This window comes from Pholis gunnellus (genome assembly GCF_910591455.1).
Source record: "Pholis gunnellus genome assembly, chromosome: 18".
Taxonomy (NCBI): domain Eukaryota; kingdom Metazoa; phylum Chordata; class Actinopteri; order Perciformes; family Pholidae; genus Pholis; species Pholis gunnellus.
In genome coordinates, this window is record NC_136545.1 from 496,281 (window position 1) to 514,302 (window position 18,022).

The 18,022-nt window shown below is 41.6% G+C and overlaps 1 protein-coding gene across 1 annotated transcript in view; it reads left to right on the top strand.

Moving 5' to 3' along the window:
* Positions 1-18,022, top strand: part of slc12a2 (solute carrier family 12 member 2) — a 56,482-nt gene that overhangs the window by 23,199 nt on the left and 15,261 nt on the right. The window contains exons 5-20 of the mRNA XM_079179715.1: positions 334-473; positions 1,196-1,306; positions 1,526-1,634; positions 2,378-2,502; positions 2,789-2,873; positions 2,966-3,126; positions 3,371-3,478; positions 3,787-3,910; positions 4,313-4,414; positions 8,292-8,447; positions 9,408-9,507; positions 10,431-10,542; positions 11,570-11,710; positions 12,784-12,890; positions 14,330-14,409; positions 16,376-16,519. Coding sequence (XP_079035841.1) covers positions 334-473; positions 1,196-1,306; positions 1,526-1,634; positions 2,378-2,502; positions 2,789-2,873; positions 2,966-3,126; positions 3,371-3,478; positions 3,787-3,910; positions 4,313-4,414; positions 8,292-8,447; positions 9,408-9,507; positions 10,431-10,542; positions 11,570-11,710; positions 12,784-12,890; positions 14,330-14,409; positions 16,376-16,519 — 1,905 coding nt within the window. The remainder of the gene's footprint in view (positions 1-333; positions 474-1,195; positions 1,307-1,525; positions 1,635-2,377; positions 2,503-2,788; positions 2,874-2,965; positions 3,127-3,370; positions 3,479-3,786; positions 3,911-4,312; positions 4,415-8,291; positions 8,448-9,407; positions 9,508-10,430; positions 10,543-11,569; positions 11,711-12,783; positions 12,891-14,329; positions 14,410-16,375; positions 16,520-18,022) is intronic.

The following is an 18,022-nucleotide window of genomic DNA, read 5'->3' on the forward strand; positions in this document are numbered from 1 at the left end:
ATAAAATGGTCTTTAACTGACAATAATATAGTTTATTGCAATTATTTCTGGGACAATATATCATCCAACAAAAGTAGTTATTGTGACAGGCCTATGTGGGGGGCTGACTGGGGGACAGGCCGCTGACACTTATTCCCTAGTGCAATACTTCCTACAAACATTGGGATAACATCTTACTGCATGCATTAACAATACGGTTTACAGTCAATATACAATTTAATATAGCCAATACAAAAATAGTAAATCTATATTATCTGTTTAATTAAATTTTGTTCCAGCTTTTCACAACAGTTTACTTTTACTAAGGTCTTGTCCATTACCTTCTGTTTCCAGGTGGAGCATATTACTTGATTTCGAGGAGTCTTGGCCCAGAGTTTGGAGGTTCTATTGGTCTGATCTTTGCCTTTGCCAATGCAGTGGCTGTAGCCATGTATGTGGTGGGCTTTGCCGAAACTGTTGTGGAACTTCTTGCCGTAAGTCTCTTTGTGCTTTTTTTTTCTGCTTTACTACTGAGGAGTTGGAAGGTGTTTTGGACTAAAGGAAGGTTGTGGACAATCAGCAGGAATGATAAAAACAAGCAAAATCTGTCTGTGTTCAAATGGTGGACGGACTCAAAAAGACCTAATCTGAGTAAGCTGAAAAGAACATGATCTTTTCTTATACAAGTTTGTTGTTTGTCTTACTGTTTCGCTGTCAATGTATAGGCACATTGAATTTGCCTATACATTGACAGATTGAATGCTCCTTGAAGGTGTTTAAACTCTTCAAACAAATATTTCTGTTTTAAGCTAGAGGCTTGTGTCAAAATGTCCCATCATTGACTTTTTTCTAAACTATTGTATTGAGTCCTAGAATCAGAAACGACTTATTAAAAAACAGTTTTTAAGCAACTGTTTTTGTGGCGTGAGGTCTTGGTCCTGATGGACCGCAGCCTCCTGACAGAGGGAAGGGACTCGCAGAGTTTGTGGTCATGGTGAGAAGGGTCGGCTTCAATATTTCTTGCCCGCCTCAGGGTCCAGGAGGCGAACAAGTTGTGGAGGGACGGCATATTGCAGCCAATCACCCTCTCAGCAGAGCGAATGATACGCTGCAGTCTGCCCTTGTCCATGGCAGTGGCTGCAGCGTACCCGACGGAGATGGAGAGGATGGACCCAATTTATGTAACTATATAACAACTCTTTGTGTTGTCTCTCAGGGTGTAGATGCCCTTATGACGGATGAAATCAACGATGTCCGCATCATCGGCACCATCACAGTAATCCTTCTCCTGGGCATCTCCTTGGCAGGAATGGAATGGGAGGCCAAGGTACGAGCGGGGATCCCGTCTCTGATACACAGCAACACTACACAAACTGCCTAGAAGCTAGAAGTGCTCAAGTTAAGCCTCTGATGAAAATTCCCAGAACAGGCTTTAAAAAAAACATTAGACTCAGGACACACACACACACACACACAATGAAAGATTCATACATTGGTTTAAAAGATCTGTTGTGACTAATGAATTGGTCAATTTTCTTCCCTGTAGGCCCAAATATTCTTGCTCATTGTCCTCATCGCAGCCATATTCAACTACTTCATCGGAACTTTCATTCCTCTCAAGTCAAAGGAATCTATGGGCTTCTTCGGCTATGACGGTACGACCACATGCTGATTTCTCAAGTCATCTTCTTTTAATGCAGATTAAACATCTGTACCACCTCATCTCTAGGGCTGTCCCCCACCAAAGACATTCGTAGTCAACTCACACTGTGTGCATTTTGTGGCCTAATCGCTTACCACAAAGAAACACAAAAATGCCACTTTAAATCTTTTGTGTACCACAGATGTGTTCATATGTTTCTTGTAAATAACTCATTGATCATTAAAAAGACAACTAACGCTTTAATACTCCGCAGACGGCGTGCGAGCTCCGAGCATGTACTGAGGCGTTTGTACTCTAGCCATAAACCGACCTCTAAACAATTTGATTTGGCTGCAAAGTATTTACTCAGAAGTAGACTTTTAGACCTTGTTTCTAAAGCATCTAAAAGCGAATTGACCTTCTTTTGTAAAATCCCTATACATGTAAATAGTGCTTTTTATCACTGAACTATTTGTGACAGTCACGTGATCGCTCGCACAGAGTTACAAAAATTCAGAGGTGCACGACCAAGCGTTGTGACCTCTTGCAGAGACGTCAATTTCTGACGCGCGCTGGCTTCACTTCGTCAAGTATAAATTAAGTTTAAATTCACTGAAGAGATCTTGGTAGACTAAGACCTAAACGACTGATTAATAGACGGAGAGGGGGCAGCCCTACTTATAACCCTGAGCGCTGTAGGCTTTAGGACTTCGTCAGCTGCAGTCTTGGTGTTTAAAACTCTTGTTCCCCCGTCAGGTTCAATCATGTGGGAAAACATGGGCCCTGACTTCCGAGGAGAGACGTTCTTCTCCGTCTTCGCCATCTTCTTCCCTGCCGCCACTGGTATTCTGGCTGGAGCCAACATTTCAGGAGACCTCTCTGTAAGTCGACTTTAATGAAGAGAATCCTAAAGGGGCTTTATCCTGATGTCATAGATTCGACTAAAGCTTTCAAACCAAGCAAACTAGTCATCTGTGTAGATTCTGCTGCACGGGCGGATGTGAGTGGTGCTTTCATGGGGTAACAGTGATTGAGCTGGTGACCTTCAGTGTGGCAGTTAGAGGATCGATGACATCTCTTAAAAGCCCTTTATTGATAAGAATTAAAAGGTTTGTGATGGATGGATTGCTTGTTATCTTGAGTCTGAGTTGTGGTTGGTTGTTGCAGGACCCACAGCTGGCCATCCCCAGAGGAACCCTGCTGGCCATATTGATCACAGGAATAGTCTACCTGGGTGTCGCTGTTTCCACAGGTGCAGTGCTCTATGTGACATTCTGTGTAGCTCTGTAGAACGTAATCACATTTCTTGACAAAGTTTTCACGAGTGTGCTCGTTTCACACCAGGCTCCTGCATTGTGAGAGACGCCACCGGGAATGCAAATGACACAGTCAGTGCTCAGTTCCTGACGAACTGCACTGACGCCGCCTGCAATTTCGGCTATGATTTCTCCTCGTGCAAGAGCGAAAAAGGCGGCTGCAGCTACGGACTGCAGAACGACTTCCAGGTACGAAGCAGCTCCATCACAAGATGAGGTTTGAAGATTATTAGGAACCTTAAGGAACATTTGCTATAGAAATGCACTACTGCAAATGGGCTACAACTGCATGCTGTTGTGCAACCCTGTGTTGCATAATGACAATAAATGATCCTTGAATTCTTTCAGAGATGGAGGTCGAAAAATATCAAAAAGTGTTGGTTGTTGGGTGCAAAAGTCAGACCATTACATTTTCCTTTAATCTTTGGTTCAGGTGATGAGCATGGTGTCTGGTTTCGGGCCAGTCATCACCGCTGGAATCTTCTCTGCCACTCTGTCCTCAGCGCTGGCCTCTTTAGTCAGTGCACCTAAAGTTTTTCAGGTAAGAACCGACCAAAAGGTATCTTAATGAATTACACCAATATCCAGTGAGCAGTTTACTTATGGATTTGAACTGTAGTTACATTTGTAGTTTTAAATAAACTTCAACTATCATGTTATATGATGTTCCATTTCCATTAGGGCTGTGTGTTACAGTCCCTGTAACATTCAACATCACAGCACTACTTTTTTGTGCAATCTGAGCCACCAGTCTTTGCATGTCAACTATTCATTAAAAATCAATATTGCTTTTAAAACTCGATAAAGTCTTGCAACACGTGATATCGTGACACCCCTAACTTCCCACAGGCTTTATGTAAGGACAACATCTACCCCGGCCTGGGCATGTTCGCCAAAGGCTACGGCAAGAACAACGAGCCCCTTCGAGGCTACATCCTGACCTTCGGCATCGCTCTGGCCTTCATCCTCATCGGTACGGCTGCACACCGCTCAATACATTTTTACATAAATTAAATGTAAAGTTTCCAATAATAAATGAATAATGAATTTAATTTTACTTTGCATTGCATGGACCAATAATTAGTACCAAATGACATAGTTCTTTCCTGAAAACTTACTAGAGCAAAAGTCATGTCCTTAGGACTCATCCTCTGGGGATAATGAATATCTACCAAATCTGATGCCAAAGCTGTTGATTGATATGGTACAAGTGTTTGATGGTCTAACGACTGGAGTGACTCGTTACACTGTGTTATTGATGCCAGCAGGGTAAACTGTCATTTTCCACTCTAACTCAAATAAGAATTCTCTTTTTGTTCTTGCAGAAAGGACTAGAGAACATGACATTTGAGGTTTTTATGTTTTTTTTTTGCAGCGAAGTTGAACATAATTGCCCCCATCATCTCCAACTTCTTCTTGGCGTCCTATGCCTTGATCAACTTTTCTGTGTTCCACGCCTCACTGGCTAACTCACCAGGTAAGATAAAAATATGAATTCAAATCTAAATCCAGAAGTTAAGGCTACAGAGAAACCTAATATAAGAGACGTCCCTTGTTTGATTGTGAAAAGGAGCGGCTCATCAGCCACTATGCCAGAGTCACTGGTCATATGGTGTTTAATGGGGTTTGGGGGTTTCAGAAGGAATTACTTTGAGGCTCTCTACAGCTCAGGCCACGTCTAACTGCTCTAAAAGCTCTGAGCTACAACTCACAAGACACTTCCTATTATTTTAAGCCTCTTTCACACTTCCACTGCAACCCTGAACTTATGTAGACACCAGCCAGAGGAGCTTGTTTAAACAGACTTTACCCTACCAGCTTCCCGTACAAAGTCTGTGTTCTATCCAATTGAGCCCATGTGTGAATGAGCTGCTCATTGTCCAGAGAATTCACAGCAGGCGTGTAGACGGCGTTTCTATCATGTCGCCATTTACACAGAGACGGATCGGCAGACAAATTCAAGAAACGGCAGCAGACTCGGCTTGAAGTTTAACTGGATCATTAGTTAACACATTTTATTCAACAGACGTACCTGCTTCTAGGCTGTGATAGCGTCTCCGGTTTTCGACTTTCTGGCCTTTAATTACCTCAGAGGTCAGCAATGTGAAGACGCTTTGTTAAGTGAACTTTGACACGCACATTTAGCCTGTTGACGAATAGCAAAGTTAACCTGAGTGCTAAAGATTGACATGGATTCACTCAGCGAGCCGGTCCAGTGATTGTGGTCCTTCCATTGAAATCTAGTGTTTTTGTTCCAGAATCTAGTGGTTTATCGTGCTGGGGGGAGCGGGACATTGCACTTTTGGGAACCAAAAGACTGAGAGCTATGCTACCTTGTCCACTTACTTGCTTGTTCCATAAACCAACCTTTTATCAACCTTTTTTTATTTGATAGTTTTTAAATGTTTCCAAAATAAATGGTAATTCTTGATAGTACAAAAGCCTTGTTAAGTGTCAAATACAGTAATTTGAGGAAGGAATAATGAATGAGTTTGAAAAAGTAGCTTTCCAATGAATGGTTATACATTTTCTGTCAATTCAAGTTGTGAAGAGAGTAATCCCTACATCCTCATTACTGTAATTGTGGCTGTAATAATGCAGTCTAGGGGAATATTTTTTGAACATGATGTGAAATCTCAGTGCTATGATCAACTGTTATGTTACTGTTAGGCCCTCCAGAGAAATGATGTATTTTTCTGGCTCAAGGAGACGTCTCAATACTCGACCAATTCCAGAAAATGTTGTCCCTATTGGTCACCATAGACGCAAAAATGTGGGAAGTTCACCAAAATTAGGGAAAAGTCTTCTCTGGTACCTCCAGTGGTATTCTTTGTTGCAGATAGCTTTGGTTTATATTTGTCCAGGTTTTGAGATCTCTGCCTCCAATCCAATGGAATTTAGTTTGTGATGCATACAGGAAAAAAACAACACGTTTTCCAAGAATGTGTTACTCTGTCTTAATAGCAAAGAGGAATGTAGAAAACATTGAGGTAACGTTTGCAGGCTTCTCATTTGCAGCAGTTGAAAGGATTAACTTTGTTCCCACAAGTCGCTTGACAAAAAGCCCAAAATGAAACTTTGCTGTAGTATCGTTGATGTGCTCTCTGCAAGCCAGGACCACCGAGGATCATGTGAGCGATTAGAAGCAGGGGAATGTAATAGCACTCTGTGACTGTGTGTCTTTGCAGTCCCAACAAGACCAGCAAAGCCAGAATCTCCCAGTTTCATGTATATCATATACATACTTAATAAGATTATTAACATAATAGTAATGAATCGGGACCTGCAGTATTTGGATCAAGTAGCCGGTGAAACAAAAGGTGTGCAAGTTAGCAGGTTACAACTGTTAGCTCAGTGTGACAACACCTGTCATCCTCTGCTTCTGTAGCTACGGCTCGTCAACATTAATGAGATCAGTTTCTGGTTTCTAAGAAGCAGATCTGAATGAAACTGTTGAGCATAATACATTTAGTTACTTAGAAATATTGAAAGCTACATTCAATAAGGGATCAGAAAGAATTTGGTTAGATAAGGGGATTCAATACAAGATTTAGATTAGGTAAAATGCTATTGAACCCTACCCTTAATTAACACTGTTGGAAACGTTGGGCCTCATGCAAGAACCACCCGTAAACACAGATTAGTTCTTAAGTGGCTGGTACCAACCGCATTCACCATTTTTTCTCTTATTTAGAATTTCCTCTTGGGTACAAACAGACATTACGAGTGGTCGAGACCTGTCCTGAGACTCATGTGCAATTAGTCTGTTGTTTTCAAAAGATAAGTTTCTTACTCATGGATTGTATAATGAATTACTTTGAAGGCATTTTGAGATTGAAAACTCATATAATTACACTTCACAGTTGTGTTGACATTATCCTGTTTGACTCTGCAATGTGAATTATAGACCCATAGAGTTTAAAAGTATCCACATAGCTTAATGATCTCACCGGTTTCATCGTCTATTGATGCTATTGTACAACACTGCACTATTAATATGTTGTCTTAAATGATTTGACCCCTCCCGTTGCAGTCAGCTATCGTCTTGTGTTATTTCAGTGACAGTTTGACCTTCAGGTGACGGGTCCTCTACAGGACTCTTCTTTGGTCTCCATTACTGGTCTTCATTTTATGACACTCCTTATATGGTGTTATTGGGGCGTTTATTATGCTAATTGACTACTGATGAACATGTGCTCACGTATGCACAGCTGGCCTTCATCATGTTTACGCTGCTCATTTACACAATTATCTGAAGTTAGGAGCGTTTACTGAAGGCCACCATAGGAAAAAAGTAGGAGGAAGTTCAGATAAGAATACCGAAATGTTCTTGCATGAGGTCAAATGTTTCTGGAGAGAGATTGGGATTCTATTCACCTCCATTGAATCAGAGTGAAAGCAAAACTGTCAGCATGGTTGGATACCACTGTAGGTAGGTGAGATAATATTTACATGTTTTTGGAGTTTGGGTGAGCTGTCTTTTTAGACTGTAGCTGAATGAAATGCATATACAACAGCTGATCTTCTTTATATTGAGTTCTGTGCTTTTTTCCCCTTCAATACCAAAGCTCTAGCAGAACTCCAGGTACAGATTCTCATTCCTCCAAGCAGGTCATATAATTACATGGACTTAAATGGTACATGACTGAATTTGAGGCAAGCAGTAATACACACAGACTGTGATGTATGTTACTGCCTCTGCAACCACAAACTATTACGTCCCTCATTTGGTGTTCTGGCCTCTTCAGGGCCAATCTCTCCCCACTCTCTGGGACACATAAAACCCCTGAATGGGGCTGCGAGGACCAGCACGTCAATGTACCGTTTATGTCCTGTGGTTTGTTTTAGACGCTGTCATTGTGTAACCACACACAGTCTGACTGTATCCCATCACTAAAATCTACTAGTCTAGTTTCTGTGGTACCCAGTAAACAAACATGGTCTCTAATAGCTGGTATAACCTTCTGGTCTCCAGTCTAACAGGCTGCTAACTCCCATTCTTTAACCCAAGCACATATCCAACTTCAACTTTAACGTTGTCCATCCTCTTTAACAGCCACATTTGCTATTTTAAGACCATGTTAATGACAATTATTGTAAAATGTTCATGGAGGATGATTTTAGTCTTTTGAATTGCAGGTCTGACTTAATTTGGTCCAAGTTTAAGGAGTCTTTAACACATCTGACTTCAAACCAACTTTAACATGAAGTGCATTTCCTCAGTTTTCTATAAATATTAATTTAGCAAACATTGTGATACAGATATGTGACAAGTGGTTTGAGTCTTTTTGATGTTTTTGAATATCGATCCTCTTTTGTTGCAATGCGGTGACTTGTTTTCATGGGTGCTGTAGGATGGCGTCCCAGCTTCAAATACTACAACATGTGGGTGTCACTGGCTGGAGCGATACTGTGCTGTGTGGTGATGTTCGTCATCAACTGGTGGGCCGCTCTCATGACCAACGTCATCGTTCTGGGTCTTTTTATCTACGTCAGTTACAAGAAGCCAGGTGAGTTTCAACAGTTTTTCACACATTGGTGCAAATGAACATTTATACAGAATGATTTTTTTAAAATGCTATAATTACAAAAACAACATACAATAGTAGCGTTAATATGACAATCTATGATAGTTGACAAAAATTATTAAATTAATTTCCCACTTAAAAAAAATCCTGCTTCAGTAACCTGCACTCATTATAAAAGGTGAGGGTTAAACTGCTAGCCTAACCTAGCTTAACCTAAAGTGAAAAACATACACTGTCCAATGAGCTGTGTGATTATTATGTATGTTATATATATTAAAAAGATCTTTATGGTTAAAGCTATTTTTAGGTAAATAACAGCTCTGTGCTCATAAGTAGCTAAATCCAGGAAGTAGTTAGTCTACCTTAGCTTTTACTTTTCAGAACAAAAACGTAAAGCAAATGTCCGATACTGTAGTGTAGATGACCACAACATCAACATATTATGCTGAAGGGGTGTTGTTGTTTTTATCTCAGTCCAACAATCTGTGTGCTGTCACTGTAGATTATGTGTAACAGTTCGCTCTCAAGCCAAATTGCCATGAAATCCCAATGTTTTGCTAATGAATACATAACATACTGAACATGACCTGGACCATCTGTTGTTGCATTTCCAAAAATGTAGTACTGTTCACTTTACAAAAGTCAAATTCGTAAGCAAAGTTTGAATTAATAAATCTCACCGCTACACGACACTGAGCTGTCAAGTTCTTCCACCCCCCAACACACATCTGTGCACTTCCTCGAACACAAAGCTGGCCTTGCAGCTCCGAGCACAAACCTGTGTGCACACTCAGTTTGACATGCAGCTACACACACATACAAGGCCTTCCCATTGCCTGTAACACCACATGGGTCAGCCGGCCTTCGGTCCAGCAGGACGACCCATAAACACACTTCCCAACTGCACTGTTTGTTTCTGCCTGCATGCGTCCTCCCCACCAGATGTGAACTGGGGCTCGTCGACCCAGGCTCTGACCTACCACCAGGCTCTGACCCACACTCTGCACCTCAGCGGAGTCGAGGACCACATCAAGAACTTCAGGTACTAAACACAAAGAAGCGCCCCTACTAAACACACCTGTAGTTACTATCATTAAAGCTGGACCAGGCAGTATCTTATCAGACTGTGGTTGGGCGATATGGCTAAAATCTTCTATTCAAATATAAATAATTTCATATCTTGATGACGATATATCTCCCGATATAGCATATTTTCTGCTTATTCAATAAATAGTCATGGTTTTGTAAACTCCTCCCTCGTAAGCTACTCCCACCATCCGCTCTGTAAAAAACGATCGCTGTGTCCAAAATCGACGATGGAATTAGAAACCATATTCAAGTTTCGATAGCGTTATTATGAAGGGAAAAATGGTATTGCAACAATTATTGATACACAAATGATCTTATCAATTCTGTTGACGATCCATGAAGTTGAAATATAGCTAAAGCAGGTACTATTACTGTTCTATGTCCACCATGCTACATGTGTTCTCTCTCTGAATGCTTGCACATGTGGTGTGTTTGAGGACGTATCGGTGCTAATGTGTCTTTGGGCTGTTCCCATGGCAGCAAACCCAGCAGGAGATTAAAAGGCATCTGATGGCGTCTTCAGTGGGTTCCTCTGAGCGCCCTCTTGTCTCTTCTCACTGCCTCCATTAAATCCCTTGGTGCTTAACATATTTGCTTTGATGTGCGCTACTCTGCTCCTGTTTTTCTTTTTTTTGGATGACTAGAGGTCACTGTGAACGTCAGAAGAAAAAAGGTCTGCTGATTTAACAGCTAGTGATGCTGTAAACGCCACTTCAAACTATGAAAGTGTTATATATATAATATATATATATATATATATATATATATATATATATATATATATATATAATATATATACACACACTCTCACTCACTGGTATATAAATAATAGTAGAAAAGGGGTTAATGTTTTCCCATGGCTGTGTCTGCCTGTAGACCCCAGTGTTTGGTGATGACTGGTTACCCCAACTCTCGTCCAGCTCTTCTGGATCTGGTCCACTCCTTCACCAAGAACGTAGGCCTGATGATCTGTGGTCATATTCGAACGGTGAGCTGCTTCTTCTTCTTCTTCTAATACTACTACTACTACTACTACTACTACTACTACTACTACTACTACTACTACTACTACTACTACAGCACTACATGCTATCAGGGAAGTTTTCATTATATTGCTGAAGTGAATGTTTGTTTTGTAAAATATTTCTTTTATTAATAATTTGTTCACTTTAAACCCTAAGTTTGCACACAAACTCCACTCTAGTCATACGTTTATCCTGTTTATGGTAACAGTTGTAGCTAGAGTAATACTGGAGATATACAATACAATATTGCAGAATTAAAAAAATATATCCACCAACAATATATTGGCTGATATTCATTTTGAATGTGAACAGATGGCATAATGAATATTTGAGCTGACCAGGATACAGAATCTAGTGAGCCGGACGTTTTACACTTTAACACACATATCTTTGACATTTCCTTACTGGCATTTCGTCTTACTAATCAGCTGACATTATGATGCATATATACATGAATATAAGTTCATATTTGGAGATATACTGACTCTGCCGTCCAGGTCCGTTTGGCAGTATATCTGCTTTAAACTTAGGAACATTCATATACTGATCAATATTTTCTTGCTCTATGTAAATTCATTATTTATGAATTCTTCTCTTTGAAACATCTCTCTCTGAGTCACCTTAGAGCACATGAATGAGCTCATCAGTGGTGGGGTTTGTTCCTCTCCCGTATCCTCGCTGTAAAAAGCCTTTTAACAAATCCCCTGCCAGGCAGAACTGCTTCACAATAGAAGGGCCATTTTGAGTGGATGAATGCAGGCTCTGTGCAGACCAGCGGCTCCCTGGCTCCGTGGAACCCCCCCCCCCCGCCTGCTTCTATTGCTTCCAAGTTAAATGATGTAAACCTCGTCAGGAAACCAGTTTCCTGGCTGAAGAGCAGCTTTCCTTTGGAAATAAACAAAGTCCCTGAATCTCCTCGTCGGGGGATTTGCGGCACTTTGTTCTATAGGTTGAATTCTCGTGTGTGTGTGTGTGTGTGTGTGTCCACAGGGCTACAGAAGACCAAACTTCAAAGAACTGGCCACAGACCAGGCCCGGTATCAGCGCTGGCTACTGAAGAACGAGACCAAGGCCTTCTACTCTCCGGTGTTTGCTGAGGACATGAGGCAGGGTGCACAGTACCTGCTCCAGGTATGAAAATGGCTCCATCTCAGATGGATCCAGCCTCTGTTGCTCTGGAGGGTATCGCTGAGTAAAGGGCTCTGCCCGTAGCTGTCTACGCTTTCCCCAGGATGCTTTGTTCAAGCCTGGAGTGCAGCGAAACAGCCAGCCATGTTGGCTCAGTGTCCTCTTGTTTGTTGGTGTTAATAAGCACATGCTTCTAGTGGCACGTTTTTCACAATTGTTTAAAAGAACGTTGCCAACGAGAAACATTTGAAGTTGTGTTTCCAGGTTATTGTGTAAGAGGCCATAAACCTTATTGAGTTTGAGCCGTGTATGTCCTTAAACTGTCTCAAATGATCTCAATTCATCTCAAATCAATGTAATGTTCATTTTACAACCCAGTACCACACACATGGTCTCATTAGGCTGTACATATATAAAAAAAAGATAGCATTTAAAATAAGTTATTTATTTCATATTTTTATAATCGCAAACAGCTCTCATAAAAAGGCCCACGCCAACAATGTGCTTCTCTTGATACTACCCTGTCTTTGTCTCTCAGCTCCAAGCCCACTCACACTGAAGATGTTAATCTTCAGCTCACATATTTCCTTTTTTAAAAGCTTAGTATTTTTTTTTCTATCAAACAGGAGGAAATAGTGGAAAATATAAAGTATCACAGGAAGTAATGTTTTAATTTGAACTAGTTTTATAACTCTTAAACATTTGGTCATGTCCTTGTGTGCTGTTCTTCTGGTGAGAAATGATACCAGGTTACAGAAACTTTTTCACATTGCTTTTATTTCTAGGTGAATATATTGGTAATATTTTAATTTGAATGGAAACAATGGACTTATGAAATAGAGGTAGAGCTCATAGTGCTCACAGAGTGGAGTCATACTCAGTTTCCATCTCAAATGTTAAAAACTGGCAGTCTCACCAGCCTGAGAGCGACTCTCGTAAGAATTGGCACCAGGGACCGGCTGAACAGTCCAACAGAATGCCTTCACTTTTCATTTCCTGCTCCAGAATGAACAATGATCACTAGGAATGTGTCCAGCCTTGGAGTGAATTTGTTTTCAATTCTTGCCCCTCTCAAGGCAGCGGGCCTGGGTCGCCTCAAGCCGAACACCCTGGTGCTGGGCTTCAAGAACGACTGGAGGGACGGAGACATGATGAACGTGGAGACTTACATCAGCATGATCCAGTAAGTGGAGCTCCTTCAAAGAGAACCACTAAGCTGGAGTAACTCTTCCAGATATATTCTGGTGCTTCTGATACACTTTTGGGCAGCAGGGTGGACATTTTCTTTGAGAATTCAACCCATTCAGTCACACCAGAATCATGGATGTGTAGCAACTCAGACTTTAAACAACAATGTAATAGAAAAGGAAAAGGAGGTAATCTGGTCAGACAGGCCCATAGGCATGTCTCCTCACACGGTAGGTTATAGTATGTATTAGTTCTGTTTCCTTAGTCTTGATGTCAGGCGGTTGAAGGGTTGCTATTAAAACTCCTGACATCATTCAGCATGATCATTTGCTCTAAAATAGGGCTGTAGCTATTGGTTAGTTTAGTAATCCTAATCATTCAATTACTAAATGGTAAATGGACTGTACTTGTATCTCTTTTCTAGTCTTCCCACCACTTAAAGCTCTTTAACACTACATCATCATTCACCCATTCACACCCATTCATACGGAGCTACCATATGTATGGAGCTACCATACAAGGTGCCAAGAATACTTTAGCTCTATTAAGGAGCAATACACGAAAGAGAAAAAAGGGAAGGGACAACTAATTGGTACGTATATATATTTTAGAAAAAACACTTTTGTCAGTGAAAACCGTAAACAATTTTACATGTTAAACATTAACCTTATTGTCAGCTATAGTGGTTATCTGCACAATTCAAATTATTAGGAAATAAATTATATATTTATTGTATAATTATTATATTTTATACATTATTTTTTATTTATGTATTTTTTTAATTTAATTTTTGCTTTTATTAAAAATCAATCTTGGGTATGAGCGGTTTTAATGTTGTTAGCTGCCTAGAGCTCGTGTTAGGAAGGTAAACGGCTCATATTTCATCTCTAATATCTATTTTTATATTCATGTGAAAACATCTTCAAACAACTGGATGTTGTTTGTCATCGGCCTCTTTCGTTTTAGTTTACAATATTCTTCATTTGTGCATGAATTATCAAAAAACATTTTCATCTAGTGAGGGTCCCCATGAGGGTCTGGGGCCCCATGAGCACAGACTCGGCAGACACACTCAGGAGAGCAGTGTTGGTGAAAATCCTGTTTCAAGTCATGTGAGACTGAGTGAAGGACTTGAGCTGAATGAGTTCCTGATTGTAAAGTGTGGGGATTATGTTATTAGAGCCGCAGGTCAGAGATGGTTTAGCCCGACAATATTAAAATCACAGTTAATACGCTCAGCAATGCGCCCTTTACTTTCCATCCAGCGAGCAGTTCAACCTTCACATGTTTGAACCTGCTGTTTGGTGTGTGCAGTCCTCTCAGCGCTGCTTATTTCTCTCCTTTTCTGGTGTCTATTTAGTTGAGCATGTCCCGCTTCATTCTGTCCACCGCTGATATGAATCTTTTTATTCAGTATTTTTTTCTTCTTCTCAGCGAGTCCTTTGACTTCCAGTTCGGTGCTGTCATTCTGCGACTGAAGGAAGGACTGGATGTGTCCCATATCCAGGGACAAGGTATCCAACACATGCATTCACACACTACACGCTTCCAGAGAAGGGTCACATAGAAAAGAATCAAAGTTTATAATGATAACATGAACAACTGAAAACCACACTTCAGCTGTTTGGTGTCACACGTCCATAAAGTTCCCAACCTTTATGGACGTGTGACACCAAACAGCTGAAGTGTGGTTTTCATGAGTGACGGGTTACAGCAGAGGTCGGTAGGGGTCAAGCACCAAAAATGCTGCATCCTACATTTTCCATTATGCAACTTGACAGTATCTCTTGTTGATTTCATCAGTCTGAGCTCAGTCTGGGCTTAGAAACACATTTATAACAAACGGCCTGTGTGGAACGGGCTTTGAAAAGTTGGTCAGTGCGATGAATGAAATTAGCGCTTCTGCACCTGTGAGACAGAGCAGGCCGCAACAGCCAAAAACAACAAAAAGAACTGAGTTTTTTCAATGCGAGAACTGCAAGGAGGCAAAGATCACGTATGCACTTCTCTCTCTCCCCCTCCCTCCCCCAGGGGGAGAACAGTACGTATAAACATTCATAAATGAATCCACTAAATCACACACCCTGTTGTCGGTACAGCAGCAGTAAGAGCAGTCACCTAATGATCTGTAACTGGATGTGTGTCTCTGCAGGGCTCTGTCTCAGTCTGTGGGACACTCAAAGTGTTTTAGTGAGCGAGTCTGCATCACAGGGAATCTAAGAATGGACTACTGGCCTACAATAAACCCATAACAATTCTAAGTATCCCAGTAAGACAGGGGACACACTGTAGTTTTATACTAACTTTAAACCATTTGATCAATTCATAGTTCTAATAATACAGTAGCTGGTTTTAGGAGGTGCTATACTGTGCACCAGTGCATATGTTAATTGGCTGGTTAAAACACAGGCCTTCAAAATCCGATCCTTTCGTCACTGTACTGTACTACTCAACCTGCTAGTGAGGCAGCCGGCTCTGCGGTGCAGCATCTCACTGCATCGTGGACATCATGTGTGTGAATGTGAAACATGATTTGGGAGCACTGGTAAGCGACTCAAATGCATGGATTCACTAAACTCCTAGGCTGATAATCATTAGCTAAGAGCAGCGTACCAACATCATGCGGGCTAGCAGCTGACCCTCACTTTCACCAGTTAGAATGACTCTGCTGTGTTCACTCTGTGAGCATCTGGATATAGAAACAAGATGCTAATGGTTTGTTGTTGTCTGGTTAAAGGAATACTTCAAGGTAACGGTGAGTCATTGATGTACAAATTATCATCTTACGAGGGAATTCCAGAAGGGAACATTTTTTCTCTCACGCCTCCACGGTGAACAAAGAATACAAAAAAAACAGAAAAAGTCTTGACTTGAAGTAAATCAAAATATTGTTTTACAAACTCTCACACAACTTGTTTAACGATATAATCCAAGTGTCATTTACCCAGTGGTGTGCTCGCTGCTTCCCAAGTGCATGCATCGTCCCTCAAACCTACCTCCTCGCAGCACGTCTGTGTAAGCATGGGACGGTTTTTAAATGCTAAGCTCCCCTCTGTAACACCAATGTCCAGTAGCATGTTTCTGTAGTTCCAACAGAGTGAGACGTCCTCTCTCTCACGTCACGGATATGTGCCAGATACATTAATCATCATTTAGGTAAATAGAAGTATCAGATCAGACATGGGCCGATATCCAATATTACAGGATCCAACAAACAACTTGATTGGTACATCCCTAATTGAGTTGCATTTTGGGAAATGTAGGATCCGGCGGTGTTTGAGTCCTCGAGACTTCTGGAAGTGAAATGTTAAATCACTGGAGTTGCCCTTTAATACAAAAGAGATGCTGTTTATATATATCGCTTAAGGTTTCCTGTGTGCTGATTGATCATCTCTACATGTGTGTCTGATTTCTAATTGTTTGCTTGTTTTCTCACCCCCACACTCACTCACTACTTCCCACCATCTTATTTCCTCCCAGATGAGTTGCTGTCCTCCCAGGAGAAGTCCTCGGGGATGAAAGACGTGATCGTGTCCATAGATACCAGTAAAGACTCTGACGCAGACTCCTCCAAGCCGTCGTCCAAGGCCACCAGCCTCCAGAACAGTCCGGCTATGCAGAAAGGTCAGCCTGCCTCCACACACACACGCACACGCACGCACTCATATGCCGTGTGTTTATGTTCCTCAAACACCAGTTTAGGTCATGAATGAGGAAGTAGAGTTGGGTGATATGTTTACATTTTCTAACTGGCCCCCATCAGCCCAAGATCCGGCGATTGCCGAAATATTCATGCAGGTGGTTTTGGTCTTGGTTAGTCTTTGCCGTGTTTCTACAACACTCACCAACTCTGGTTTTTTTTAGATGTGAAAATATGCTGACCCTACACCCTGTCCCCCCCTGCTGTCTCTGTGTCTCTCCGGCGGCTGAGCGGCTCTCGTTCTACTGCGGCAGAATGTGAAAGTCGCAAAATAATACGAGAAACATCGCCCTAAAAAACGCCCCAAAAAAAACCTACCGACTATGAACTGAACCAATCGCCAATGGCAGATATAGTCGGCCAATCGGCCAGTCCTAAGGAAGGCTTATCATCCAGGAAACCAGTTTAACACTATTCTCAGAGACCACTCTTAATCCATCAATGGCTTCCTTTATTGTGCCTCTACACACACACACACACACACACACACACACACACACACACACACACACACACACACACACACACACACACACACACACACACACACACACACACACACACTGCCCTGACAGGAAGTCGCCTCAGTGACCCATGACTCCAGTCGTCCCACTGGGCCCAGTTTGTTAGTCCAGAGAGAGAGAGAGACGCACAACTCTGAGCAATCAAACAAAGAAAGTGTTCGCAGATTGGAGCACCAGGCGTCATCGGGTCTTGATTCAGTTTGATGATTTGATGTTGATATTTATAGTCTCTGAAGCTTTTCACATGTGAACTCCAAAGCCCTGTACTACTGCATGCAGACCAAAATGGTAACAATATTAAATCTGTAAAACAAACCGCCCTAACAAAATACCATCTTGTGCAGATGTCGCCCATTTCTATCATGCTACTCATCAAAGTCATAGCTGAGACGTGTTTTTATAACACAGCCACGTTTCTGTTCAGCTCCACTTCCATGTTTACTAGTTATTTGATCAATTGTTTTCCACGGCACCCATCCCATAAATACCACAACATCGCTGTGTCATCTGAACAGAAATACCAATTGTAATTGCTTCTGCATGTTTTATCACGTCACGGTCATGCTGAACCAGCTGAATACTGTCTTTGTGATGTAGGAATAGGCATGTATGTGTATGTTGGTAGTGGTAATTAATGAAGGGGCCACACACATTGTGAACATGCCGGACTGGTGAAGGTAAGAGAGGCAGCGAAGGGAAGATGAATGCCTTGATTTGGGTAATCCTCTTAGTCCCAGCCTGAGCTCCGACTGTACCTGGGCCCTCATTAAGTCGCCCCTGGTCAGTCTGCCTCTCCTCACTGTGTGGGACTTTCATTGTGATCCAAGCCCAGTGTCTTTGAGAATTAGAACTGATTCATGCGGATTTGATTCCCTTCACATGTCTGTGAGTGCGTACCAAAAT